Genomic DNA, 14,095 nt, shown 5'->3' with positions numbered 1-14,095 from the left:
ATATAATTTATTTAGGCATATATTGCTAAATAATCTTGATTGTTGTCCTGGCTCATTTTATACTGTAGTCTTACAAGAATAGAATGAATATAGTAAAATGATTAAGATATTCAGTATTTTATATTCTGGGTATTAAACATTAGCAAATTTTGTTCTGTTTTTAGAATCTGGTGTTTCGGTGTTAAGGCCTCAAATCTTGGGTGAAGTATGTTAAAACAATTTGTGTGCATACATATACATTTTTGTGGCATTAGGTTTTTAACAGTTAAAATGACTTAAAGAAAAAAGTATTGACCTTTTTCCTATAATTTTATTCTCTTCCAGTTGAAGAAGTGGTTGTGACTTTGCAGCTTGTAGGTGACAAAGAGCCCACAGAGACAATAGGAGACTTGTCAGTGTGTCTTGATGGGCTGCAGTTAGAGTCTGAAGTTGTTACTAATGGTGAAACTACGTGCTCAGAAAGTAAGTAATTTTTTATAAAGGGTCTTTAATGATTTTTCTTACATAAAATAGCCACTGCTCTTTGTCAGTTATTGCTATTCTTTTTTTAATTAAAGTAATTTTATTTCCTTTTTCTTTTAAACAGTGACTTTGATTAAACATTTTCGTTTTAGTGTTTTTTCTATGAATAATAAACGTTTGTATTTTTCTGTAAGTTAAAAAGTTAGCAGAGTAAGAGTTGAATTGCAGTTGCCCTAGTGAATAATGAACTGATTTATAAAGTGTTTTTTCTCTAGGCCAGCAGTGGCAATTATTATGGCATATATGATTCCATACACCCTCCTGTACCAATGGCGGACACAGCTTATTAGTCTGTAGCACTGTCTGGTCGAGTTTAAATCTGATGACAAATCCTTCTTAGTATACTCTACCAGATAGCCATTTGTTGTTGTCGTTCCATGTCTGTAGGCTACACTTACAGAGATGTCTTTTGTGTTGTTGTAAGTGGTATTAATGACAAAACCAATTCATTACAAGTAATCTGTGTGTTAAGGAGCCCTAGTGACACAAACAGTTAAGTGCTTGGTTGCTAACCTAAAGGTTGGCGGTTCGAATCCTCCCAGTGGCTCTGTGGGAGCAAAACGTGGCAATCTGCTTCCGTAAAGATTTACAGCCTGTGCTCACAATCATTAGCCATTAGAGAAATGCAGATCAAAACTACAGTGAGATTCCAATCACTCCGACAAGGCTGGCATTAATCTAAAAAACACAAAATAATAAATGTTGGAGAGGTTGTGGAGAGACTGGAACACTTTCACATTGCTGGTGGGAATGTAAAATGGTACAACCACTTTGGAAATCGATTTGGCGCTTCCTTGAAAAGCTAGACATAGAACTACCATACCATCCAGCAATCCCACTCCTTGGACTATATCCTAGAGAAATAAGAGCCTTTACATGAACAGATACATGCACACCCATGTTTGTTGCAGCACTGTTTACAATAGCAAAAAGATGGAAGCAACCAAGGTGTCCATCAACGGACGAATGGATAAATAAATTATGGTATATTCACACAATGGGATATTACACATCGATGAAGAACAGTGATGAATCTGTGAAACATTTCATAACATGGGGGAATCTGGAAGGCATTATGCTGAGTGAAATCAGTCAGTTGCAAAAGGACAAATATTGTATAAGACCACTATTATAAGAACTCAAGAAACAGTTTAAACAGAAGAAAACATTCTTTAATGGTTACGAGATGGGGGAGGGAGGGAGGAAGTGGGAGGGGTATTCACTAATTAGTAGATAGGAATTATTTTAGGTGAAGGGAAAGACAACTCACAATATAGGCGAGGTCAGCATAAATGGACTTAACCAAAAGCAGAGCAATTTCCTGAATAAACTGAATGCTTCGAAGGCCAGTGTAGCAGGGGCGGAGGTTTGGGGACCATGGTTTCAGGGGACATCTAAGTCAATTGGCATAATAAAATCTATTAAGAAAACATTCAGCATCCCACTTTGGAGAGTGGTATCTGGGGTCTTAAATGCTAGCAAGCGGCCACCTAAGATGCATCAATTGGTCTCAACCCACCTGGACCAAAGAATGAAGAACACCAAAGACACAAGGTAATTATGAGCTCGAGAGACAGAAGGGGCCACATAAACCAGAGACTACATCAGTCTGAGACCAGAAGAACTAGATGGTGCCCAGCTACAACTGATGACTGCCTGACAGGGAACACAACAGAGAACCCCTGAGGGAGCAGGAGAGCAGTGGGATGCAGATCCCAAATTCTTGTAAAAAGGCCAGACCTAATGGTCTGAGACTAGAAGGACCCTGGAGGTCATGGCCCCCAGACCTTCTGTTAGCCCAAGACAGGATCCATTCCCAAAGCCAACTCTTCAGACGTGGATTGGACTGGACAATGGGATAGAAAATGATACTGGTGAAGAATGAGCTTCTTTTTTTTTTTTTTTTCCGTTTGAAAGGACCAGTGGGTTCCAATTTTTATTGCTCATCACAGTCTCCTAGAGAACTTTAAAATATGCCAATGCCCAGGCATGCCCTCTGATTTGGCTTTACTCCCATATATTCTGATTACATCAGAATATATGGGAGTAAAGCCAAAGCAGTATTTTTTAAATGTCTTCAGGTAGTACCCACGTGCAGCCAAGTACTGGGAAAGGATCATTGTTTTTTAGCTTAGTAAAGCCCCTGTTCCTTATTATTATTATTTTTTTAAATAATTTTTTTTCTTAATAGATTTTATTTATTTATTTTTAATTAACTTTTATTGAGCTTCAAGTGAACGTTTACAAATCAAGTCAGACTGTCACATATAAGTTTATATACACCTTACTCCGTTCTCCCACTTGCTCTCCCCCTAATGAGTCAGCCCTTCCAGTCTCTCCTTTCGTGACAATTTTGCCAGCTTCCAACTCTCTCTATCCTCCCATCCCCCCTCCAGACAGGAGATGCCAACACAGTCTCAAGTATCCACCTGATATCATTAGCTCACTCTTCATCAGCATCTCTCTCCTACCCACTGTCCAGTCCCTTTCATGACTGCTGAGTTGTCTTCGGGAATGGTTCCCGTCCTGTGCCAACAGAAGGTTTGGGGACCATGACCGCCAGGATTCCTCTAGTCTCAGTCAGACCATTAAGTATGGTCTTTTTGTGAGAATTTGGGGTCTGCATCCCACTGATCTCCTGCTCCCTCAGGGGTTCTCTGATGTGCTCCCTGTCAGGGCAGTCATCGATTGTGGCCGGGTACCAACTAGTTCTTTTGGTCTCAGGATGATGTAAGTCTCTAGTTCATGTGGCCTTTTCTGTCTCTTGGGCTCTTAGTTATCGTGTGACCTTAGTGTTCTTCATTCTCCTTTGATCCAGGTGGGTTGAGACCAATTGATGCATCTTAGATTTTAAAATAATTTTTATTGAGCTTTAAGTGAACGTTTACAAATCAAGTCAGTCTGTCACATATAAGCTTATTTACACCTTACTCCATACTCCCACCTACTGTCCCCCTAATGAGTCAGCCCTTCCAGTCTATCCTTTTGTGACAATTTTGCCAGTTTCTAACCCTCTTTGCCCTCCTATCTCCCCTCCAGACAGGAGATGCCAACACAGTCTCAAGTGTCCATCTGATACAAGTAGCTCACTCTTCATCAGCATCTCTCTCCAACCCATTGTCCAATCCCTTCCATGTCTTCGGGAATGGTTCCTGTCCTGGGCCAACAGAACGTTTGGGGACCATGACCGCTGGGATTCCTCTAGTCTCAGTCAGACCATTAAGTGAAGAATGAGCTTCTTGGATCAAGTAGACACATGAGACTATGTGTGCAGCTCCTGTCTGGAGAGCAGATGTGAAGGCCTAGGGGGACAGAAGTTGGCTGAATGGACACGGAAACACAGTGGAGAGAAGGAGTGTGCTGTCTCATTAAGGGGGGAGAGAGCAACTAGAAGTATATAAAAAAACCAAACTGCCATAGGGTCGATTCCAACTCGATAGCGACCCTATAGGACAGAACAGAACTGCCTGATAGAGTTTCCAAGGAGCGCCTGGCGGATTCAAACTGCCAGCCTCTTGGCTAGCAGCCACGGCACTTAACCACTTCGCTACCAGGGTTTCCAGGAGTATATAGCAAGAGAGACTGAATTGATTTGTAAACTTTCACTTAAAGAACAATAAAAATTGAAAAAAAAAAAAAAAAAGATTTGCAGCCTAGGAAACCGCATGGGGACGTTCTGCTCTGTCACTTAGGGTTGCTATGAGTCGAAAATCAACTCAATGGCACCCAGCAATAGCAAATAGTGTGCTAGTATATCTTACAACATATGATTTAATTTGCTGGTGCTTTGTTAAAAAGGAGCCCGGGTGACACAAACAATTAAGCACTTGGCTGCTGACCTAAAGGTCAATTCAAACCTACCCAGTGGCTCTGAGGGAGAAAGATCTGGAGATCTGCTTTTGTAAGGATTACAGCCAAGAAAAACTCTGTAGGGTAGTTCTGCTCTATCATGTGAAGTTGCTGTAAGTTGGAATCAGCTCGACGGCACCCAGCAGTAACAACAAAAAGACAGTGCTTTATTAAAGGAGAGTAAACGTGAACTATGATTAAAAGTTTCTAGTAGCCCCGAGTTAGGTGTCATGCTTAATAAAACATTCTCCTGTTGAATTCCCTTCAGATATTTCCATCATATACTAATGTACTAAATGTATTTTCACTTAAAACATAGATTTTAGAGGCCCCGAGACAAAGATAGGGTGGATTGTTTCCTTGATCAGTCTGACAAAGGCTTTTTTGTTTACTTAGAAACTGCGTCATGAACTGTTTTATAATTGTCAGGTGCTGTTTTATTCTTCCGATCCTACCTTGATGGAAGACTTCCTACTTCCTTTTTAACTCGGGACTTTTTTAATAGAAAGTCCTTCAAGATAGTCCTGATGTGTTTTACAATTTGTTCTTTAGGATTAGTGAGAATGAAGAGAAATTTCTGAAATGATCACACCACTTCAGAGTTGATACTTTTAATTGACTACGGTTCACAGGATCTCTGTAATAGCTACATTCTTTTAAAAATGGGAGATCTGGCAGTTAAAATACAAGTTAAATTACATTGCCCAACTTCCCTGAGCCTCAGTATTGTAGATTCCTACGTTTTTTCCTCTTAGAAGCTAAAATTATTACTAGCCAAAATATTTAATAATTAACAAAAGTAAATATTTCAGAGTAGGATCTAAACTACACATATACTTAAGACTTTACTGTTTATTTCCTGCAGAACTGGACATTTCTGTGTTACGAGTTGTTCCCTAAAGTAGGAAAATAATTGGCAATGATAATTTAACCTGAATTTTAAGCAGAGAAAGGTTTGAACTGAGAAATTACGGCGGATTTTAGAGTTGAAGTTGCCAGATACAATAGCTGCCATTTGTTGAGTACCTAGCACGTGCCAGGTACTTTGCTTGGTTTTATCACACACGTCCTCGTTTAACCATCACAACATTGTAGGGCATTTCTTGCATTTTGCAGACACGGAAAGTAAGGCTCCAAGAGTTTTTAAATAGTAAGTCCATCGTCACATGGACTAATGTGATATAGAGCCAAGATTCAAACCACAGATACTTGTTAATGTTGCCTTCTCTTTCCAATACACAGTTGGTTTCACACTTAACCCAGGAACTATAAATCAGATCATTACTTGTTGTAAGCAAACAAACAAAACTTTCTGCAGGCCACAGGCATTTTTGTTTGGAGCTGCGCTGAATTTTTCTGTGATTGGTTTGATTTCTGTAAGTTTAAGCTAGAAACAAGCATTTCAGTTTAGCATTAAAATCGAATTTTCAGCAACCTTGGCATTGTCCAATTGGATGAGAACTAGGGTAAAAAAATCACCTTTGTGTTATACAAGTGTTTTTCTAATTTTAGATTAACTTTTTTAGATTTTTTTTTTTTCCCTGAGCATATTCAGTCAGACGTTTTTGTGGAAGAACACATAGGATGATTCTTAAATCTGTCCTTGTAGACTTTAATTCAGTTAATTTTAAAATAATACTTATAAAAAGAAATCACTGTCTGAATTTTGGCGTGAAAAGTCACCAGATAGTAGCTTGCTATATATGTAGATATGGAGCCCTCGTGGTGCAGTGGTTAAGAGCTACGGATGTTATCCAAATGGTCAGCAGTTTGACTCCACCAGCTGCGGGTTTACTCTGTCCTATAGGGTCTGTGTGAGTCAGAGTCGACTTGACGGCAAAGAGTTTGGTTTATATATTTAGATATACTGTGAAGATGGGATTTTTCTAATGAGACAACATTATCTTTTTTTTTTTGAGTTGCTTAAGAAAAAAAATTATTGTGGTAAAATACATATAATAAAAAACTAGCCATTTCAACCATTTTTAAGTGTACAGTTAATTTGGTGACATTTATTATATTCACCATGTTGTGCAATTGTTACCACTATTTATTTTGGAAGTTTTTCATCACCCCTAACAGAAACTTGGTATCCCTTCAACAGTAACTCCCATTTGTCCCTCACTCATCCCCTAGTAACCACTAATCAACTTTTGTTTCTGTGTATTTGCCTATTCTACATATTTCGTGTGAGATCATATAATATTTGTCCTTTTGTGTCTGACTTATTTCACTCAATGTAATGTTTTTAAGGTTCATCCATGTCATAGCATAGTTTTTTGTATTGATTATGTTTGGATTTTTTGGTTTTTAACTATTCTAAGGTTGGAAGCATAGGATTAGACCCAAGTAATTTATGCTATAAATTTCAGCTATGACATCACTCTGTATTGAAGTGAAGTAAAAGATTGAGCAAAAATGTCCCTTGTTCAGACCTTGCTAATCAGATGTAGTTTTTGAGAAACAATAATGACTAATATCTGCCCAGCACTTATGTGTGCTGGGTACTGTTCTAAATGTTTAATCCTGACAACTACTCTGAGAGGTAGGTGCCATTATCATGCCATTCTGTACATGTGTAAAAAGACACAGGGAAGTCCAGGTTACTTTTTCTAAGGTTGCTAAGCTAGTTAATATATGAAGCTAGGATGCAAAGCTAGTTAATATATGAAGCTATGACACAAATCCAGGCATTCTGGCCTCAGAGCCCGTGTGGTTAAATAATATGCCTCACTGTAGTAAATGAGAAAGTTTAGAAGTAGCAGTTACGAATAGATTTAAATGGATTATTCAAAATGATTATCTTAATTTTTGAGAGAAGAAAAGTGGGATACTAATTGACTGATGTAGTAACATATACTGGATATTTCGGTTTAGTTTTCTGACTTCATTTACATCCCAGTCATTTTAGGGGAATATATTTCCTATAAAAAGAATGCTTATAAAACTGAAGTTTCCCCCTTTACAGCCATTTTTTATTTCAGTGTGTGGTGTACTTTACATATTATAAAATTTGTCCATTTCAAGTATGCAGTTGAGTGACTTCTAGTAACTTTACCGAGGTAAATCAGTAAATCACTTTTAGAATTTTTTTCATCCCCCCAGTAGGATCCCTTGTACCCATTTACAGGAAACCCTGTTCGTACCTCCAGCCCTGAAGAATCACTAATCTACTTCCTATAAATTTTTCTTTTCTGGATATTTCATATGAATGGTCATTTCATATAGTATGTGGTCTTTTGTGTTTGGCTGCTTTCACTCAGCATAATGTTTTTGAGGTTCATCCATGTTGTAGCATGTATATTCGTTTTTATTACTGAATAGTTTTTCATTGTATGAACATACCACATTTTGTCTATCCATTCATCTGAACCATTTTTTAAATGTAGTGTTTCTAGAATGGATCAAATACTTGTAGCTTTGCTTAGTATGGTATAGTGTAGGGGTGACTCAGCATCATTTTTATGAATTAATCTGTTGTTTATATTGTGCTGTAATAATGTGATACTTTCACTCTTTGAAACTGTGACTATATTCAAAGGCTTTTGTTCTTTTAGTAAATGGAGCTAGACTCTTGAGTTCTTTTATTTCAGTTTTTCCTTCCCTTTATCTACTGTTTTTGCTGCTGTAATTGTCCCTGCCTCTAGCTGCTTTCCTCTAACACTTTTATTATAAATAGACCCTGATTGAGTTCTAAGGATATTTCCCATGAGTAAAATTGAATAAAGTTTGAATAAAGTGTGAATGTTTTGGCCTTTGGTTTGGTTACTTTGAAACCCATTTGTGCCTTTCCTGTTGCCTGAGCTATTTTCCAGGTCTTTGCATAAGAGAGGTGTTACTGATATTTCTGTTTTCAGAGTCTGTTTTATTGATTTATCACTCTGCTGGCTCTCAGCACTTTCTTAGGTATTTGAAATACAAAAGATGGCTAAAGTACTTGGTTTGAAAAGGCAGAAGTGGAGCATGACTAATATATCTTGACTGACATTTCTTAAACCTAATGATAAACATTTGCCCAGAATTTTGATAAAACTTTTCTAATTTCAACAATATGAACATTCATCACATTTTCTTTTTTCAGTGTTTCTTTGGGATTTTAACTAAGTTAAACAGTTAGCCCTCTGTATCTGGGAGTTCTGCATCCGTGGATTCAGCTAGCTGCAGATTGAAAATACATGGGGAAAAAAAAATTCCAAAAAGCAAAACTTGAATTTGCCGCGCACCGAGCACTACTCTGAATCCATGTGAATGAAGTGATGTGTAGGCTTACACTGCTGTAGCCCCTCGCCATTGCACAGATCTGCAGTCTCTCTTCAACACTTGTTGCTTGAGCATTGTTCACCTTGTGTTCATTTGCTGGCTACTTGTGTGTACCCTTTGTTACTGTGAAAAATGGCTTCTTAGAAGCAATTAAACCCAGACAGTATGGCCCCTAGACACCATTTTAGCTCAGTACTGAAGTCATTCCTGAGGTTCACCCTGTATCCAAAAATTAGGCATGCCCATAAAACATAACGAGACTAAAGGGGCACACCAGCCCAGGGGCAAGGACTAGATGGCAGGAGGAGACAGGAAAGCTGGTAATAGGGAAACCAAGGTCCAGAAGGGAGAGTGTTGACATGTCCTGGGGTTGTTAACCAATGTCATAAAACAATATGTATACCAACTGTTTAATGAGTAAACCTTCATCTAAAAGTACAGTTAAAAAAAAAAACAAGTCTTTTAAAGGCAAGTAAGTGGTCAAAGCAACCCCTCAGAGGCTAAGTAGAGAGCAGGAGGAAGGTGCTTAAGGCTAGGAAGGGGTGGCTGGCTAGGTGTGTAAAGCGCTACAGTCTCAAGAACTTAAAGATCCCAGGCAGCATCAGTGTTCCCAGAAAAAAAAAAGAAGAGCTCAAGAAACTCCTAGAAGAGAAAAGCCACCTTCCAGAGTAAGTCTTCGGTTGTGGAAAAACAACTATTTACATAGCATGTACATTGTATTAGGTATTACAAATAATCTAGGGATGTTTTAACATATATGGGAGGCTTTGTGTAGGTTATATGCAAATACTATGGCATTTTATATAAGGGACTTGAGCATCCATGGATCTTCGTATCCGAGAGGGGTCCTGAAACCAATTCCCCGTTGGATACTGAGGGACAATTGTAATATGTTCTTTACTAGAAAGATTTAATAAAAAGGCTTTGCTTACATGGTATGTTTAGAGGAAAAAAAAAAGATTGAAAATTCCTCTCTTGAAACTCACTTTCTGTTTAAATTTCATTGACGTTAAAGGTACTTCACAGAACGATGACGGCTCCAGGCCCAAGGATGAAACAAGGTAAGGTTTTATTGTGATTGCTTACTGTAGAATGCAGAAAGAGACAAAGGAAAATGAATAAAGAGAAATCTTAGTTTGAATTTCAGTTCAGATTGATGTAAGAATAAATGAATGTCAAAAAGAATTGAGGGCTCAAGGTAAGAAGGGAAATATTTTTAAAAGATTTCGAGACTCTCAGCTATAGTGAATAGGCCAGGTATACGCAAATTGCTGATACTTCCTTCAGCATGTAGAAAGTAAAATCACTGGCACTACCTTCAGCTTGTAGGAAATGAACGTATATATTGGTGCCCTTTCCAAAAACAGGGTGTTCCGAATCTCAGGGCAATCACTAGGCTGTTAAGTTTCTTTTCTAGAAAAGCTGGAATATGAGCTTTGCATATGTGTGAAGGCCAACATTAACTGTGTTATCTTCTCAGCCTTCATTAGAAGGGGTATAGGTTTGTACCAGCTGTCTGCTCTTAGCATAGGTTTAGCTCTTTCATGTGGCTACCTGTTTCGGTTTGTGTTGACCAACTTATCAAACTTTTAAGTGTTTGTTATCCTGGAAACTGTCATAATAGATGAAATTAGAAAAGGAGATGATCTTAAGTTTGAAAACAGTAAGTGAAGTGCAGTGGTTATCAAATTCCATTGGAGTCTTTGGTTTTCCTAAACCAGGTAAACAGTGGGTAGGAAGAAAAAGATGAACCAAAAGAAGCAGTAGTCAGAGGGGAGGAGAAGAACCAGAAAAGCAATGTCAAGAAGATAAGGGAAAGATATACAGAAAGATGCTGCAAAGGGGAATAGGTGAAACAGTAGAGCAAGATGTTGATGGTTGTTAAAGCTGAGTTGATAGGTATGTAGGAGTTGTTGCACTAGACTGTCTGCTTTTGTGATGTGTGGAAATTTTCATAACAAAAAGTTAAAAGACAGCTTATCTAGATCTTTAGGATAATCCAAGTTTCTAAAGCTATTCTGTCTTATCTAAGAGAGACCTACCTTCACAGAGTGACTCTTAGAGTGATGAAGAACCATCTCCTATACTAATCTTGCAAGAAGAATATTAAGGAGTAGTAACTTTTTTTATACAGAATAACTACTTTTATTTCTCACTGTGATTAAAAAGCAGAAAAGATTTTTTAAATTACGTAAATATCTCTAGACTGAAAGACAACTTTTTGTGCCTCTTTTTAATATTATAATAAAAATTTTCTTAAATTCTTGAAATTTTTCCCATAAAATACTTTAATATTTCAGATTGCTTTGAGCCATTAACTCCCCAGCAGTTCTGCTCTGTGCTGTAGGGTCCCTATGAGTTGGAATCGACTCCAGGGCAGTGGGTTTGGTTTGCGGGTTTTTTTTTTTTTTTGGGTAATAAACCCATATCTTTGCATTGATAAGTGGGAATGTGATAGAATTTTATATGGTTCTGTTATGCACTGTTTTGTTGTTTGTTTGTTGCAAATTTCATTCTTAAAACAATTTTGTGAAACCCCTTGGACTTTGGACATACTATGAATGTCTTAGAAAGGCTGTAGTAGAGCCCCAGCCTCATGCCATTTACTTAATCAATGTTTTACATTTCTCAATTGAATTACTGTTGTAAATAATCTGAGTAACAGTGCCTTTCAAGTTTCTGAGACTGCCGGACAAATCTTTGAGCATTTTTTTGTGTTTAGCGTGAATTCTTCTGCATTAGGTTTTGTTCCAGAGATGATGTTTGAAAAGGATTTTGTAAACTGTCAAATGCTTTGTAAATGTTAAACCAAAAACCAAACCCCTTGCTGTTAAGTCAATTCCTACTCATAGTTACCCTATAGGACAGAGTAGAACTGCCCTATAGAGTTTCCATGGAGCGCCTGGTGGATTTGAACTGCACACCTTTTGGTTAGCAGCCATAGCTCTTAGCCACTATACCACCAGGGTTTCTGTGTGTCACTACACAATAATCCATGGCCATAACCGCCTGTTCCCCTTCACTTTGACTGGCAGATTTTACAACACTATAAGGCAATATTATAAGGGAGGGTGACATTTATTCAGTGAAAAAGGCCATTCTGTGCTCCCCATAGTTATTTAGGAAGTTTAGGTACTAAATATCCTTAAGTTGTTTTCCCTTTTTGTCTAATTTAAGCAGTATCTGTAGCATGAATCTATTCTTGTTGACCTGCTTTTCCCCTTAGCATGTCTGGATGTTTTATATTTCTTAGTGTTCTGTCATTTTTTTATGAAGTCCCAAAATAGTTGGCGCCTGGTATTCAAGATTTTGTTAGAAGGTGCCATCTTGACTATTATTCTTTGATCTGTATATTTCTTATGACCTTATTGTAGTACTAGCATTCTGTCTTGGTTCTCCAGGGATCTCTGTCCTATCCATAAATATATGAGCTTATAAGATCAGATGTATATGTATGATAGAAGTGGAGAGTTGTAAGGTTGTGAAGGGAAGGGACGAAGCAGTAGTAGTGCATAATTAGTAGCTAATTGCTTTTCAAGGGTGAGGGTGGTGATGCTCTTGTTGGCATTCTGTGTAGCGTATAGGTTTTCAAATTGATTTTCTAAATCCATTTCAGGTTTTACCTTTATAGAGCTGCTTATTAAAGAAACTAAAATAAACCACCAGTGGTATTTCAGTATGGGCATGCCTCTGAGAATAGAGTACATGAGAATCACCTGGAGGGCTTGTTAAACCACAGGTTTCTGGGCCTCATCCCCAGTTTCTATAGGTCTAAACTGGGGCCCAAGATTTGCATTTCTAACAAGTTTCCAGTTAATGCCACTACTGCTGGATCAGGGTCTACACTTTGAGAGCCACTGTGATTAGAAATGCAGGTATTTCTCAGATTACAATAAACCATCTTGAGTAGTAATCTTTTTAGTTATGTAACAAAGTTTGTTTCTTTAAATGCAGAGCTTCACAATTTGCTGGAGACTTCATTCCATCTTAATCTCATATTCTTTGACTTAATAGCTAGTTTGCATCTGATATTTTTTGAAGTGTTTTTATGTTTATTATTACTGTGACACTTGTGAGAGCTGAAACTCTACAGGACTGCCTTGTTATTCCAAGTCTCACAAGTTTTCTGTCTTTGATGGGGTGCAGTCTTGCCGCTTTTCTATCACTTGTTTTAGCGGAAAATATTTGAATTTTCCCTCTGACAGGTTTTCACCTTACACAGGTTCCAGCTTTTGCAGGTTTTATTGTAAGAAATGTACATATAACAGAGTATAAAACAAAATGTGCAAAGGCTTCATGGAAGAAGTAATATTTTACTTAAGACCTTCAAACATAATTATGAATCATATATGCATGTGTTGAGAAAATTGGTAGGAGGAAGGAACTTCTAGATGGAAGGTAGAAAAACAAAATCATAGAGGTGTTGAAGAACCAAGGTTGTGTTATAGGAAATCTTCAGTCAGTATTTGGCTGAAGACAGAGTAATTGGAAGGAAAAAAAACATCAGTCAGTTAATATGTATTGCCTCATTATGTACTGGGCACTATGCTGAGCATGTTTCCTGTCATTTCAGTTAATCCTTAAACACTTATATGAGGTAGGTACTGCTGTCTCATTTTTACAGGTGATGAGAAAACAGGCTCAGAAAGGGAGAACTTGCCTGAGTTAATAGTGTAAGTGTCACAGTTGAACGGGGGAGCTGCCTTACCTCCAGAGCCTGGGCTCTTAACTATTGTGCTATACTGCCACCTAAAATTAGGTTGAAGTCATATAAGTAAGTGCTCAGCTCCAATAAATGTTGTTTTTAGTGTTCAGATAGGTTGGGGCTAGGTAGAGGTTTTAGCTTACAGGTGAAGGCTTTTATAGGCTTTTTTTCTGTGGATGAATGTCTCTGAAAATATTTGAACAGGGGATTGATATGATCAGAGCTGCATAGGAAAATTATTTTATTTGACTGGCGTATAGTTTGGATTATATGATTATAAGTGAAGGTTGGAAGACCTGTGTGAGAAGTTGTTACTGTAATCTCCTTGAGAGATGATGAGAATCGGAACTGAAGCAAAACACATGAGGAAGAGTAGGCGTGGGATGGAAAATGGAGTTATTCTGGATTGCCTGCATTTAGTTGATAATGTCGTAGCAGATCATGGGAGTGAGACTCTGATTTGGGAATCGTTTTCAGAGATGATCTTCAAAATAATGGAGTCTGATATCCTAGGGAAAATCTGTGGAGAGGGAAAAGGAGGACCAAGAACTGACCATAGGGACCTATATTTAGTGAATGAGAGGAAAGGAACAAACCGAAGAACATGCTTATTATAGGGGAAGGAGGAGATTAGAAAAGCAGTATCACAGATGTTAAGAGAATATGTCTGTAACAGATCAGTATTTGATACTTTCAGATGCTCAAAAGAGAATGAGGTCTTACGTTAATTAAGCCAGGGCAAACGGACTGTGTGGAAAA

At 37.8% G+C, this 14,095-nt stretch overlaps 1 protein-coding gene across 2 annotated transcripts in view; it reads left to right on the top strand.

The window, feature by feature from the left end:
* Positions 1–14,095, top strand: part of ITCH (itchy E3 ubiquitin protein ligase) — a 115,211-nt gene that overhangs the window by 39,893 nt on the left and 61,223 nt on the right. For both annotated transcript variants that reach the window (XM_049868988.1, XM_049868989.1), the window contains 2 exons: positions 325–462; positions 9,647–9,692. In XM_049868988.1, the coding sequence (XP_049724945.1) occupies positions 325–462; positions 9,647–9,692 (184 nt within the window). The remainder of the gene's footprint in view (positions 1–324; positions 463–9,646; positions 9,693–14,095) is intronic.

The sequence above is a fragment of the Elephas maximus genome, chromosome 25 (assembly GCF_024166365.1).
Source record: "Elephas maximus indicus isolate mEleMax1 chromosome 25, mEleMax1 primary haplotype, whole genome shotgun sequence".
In the NCBI taxonomy this organism is placed as follows: Eukaryota; Metazoa; Chordata; class Mammalia; order Proboscidea; family Elephantidae; genus Elephas; species Elephas maximus.
The sequence above is the reverse complement of the archived record's forward strand: the minus strand, read 5'-3'. Positions and strand labels throughout refer to the sequence as shown.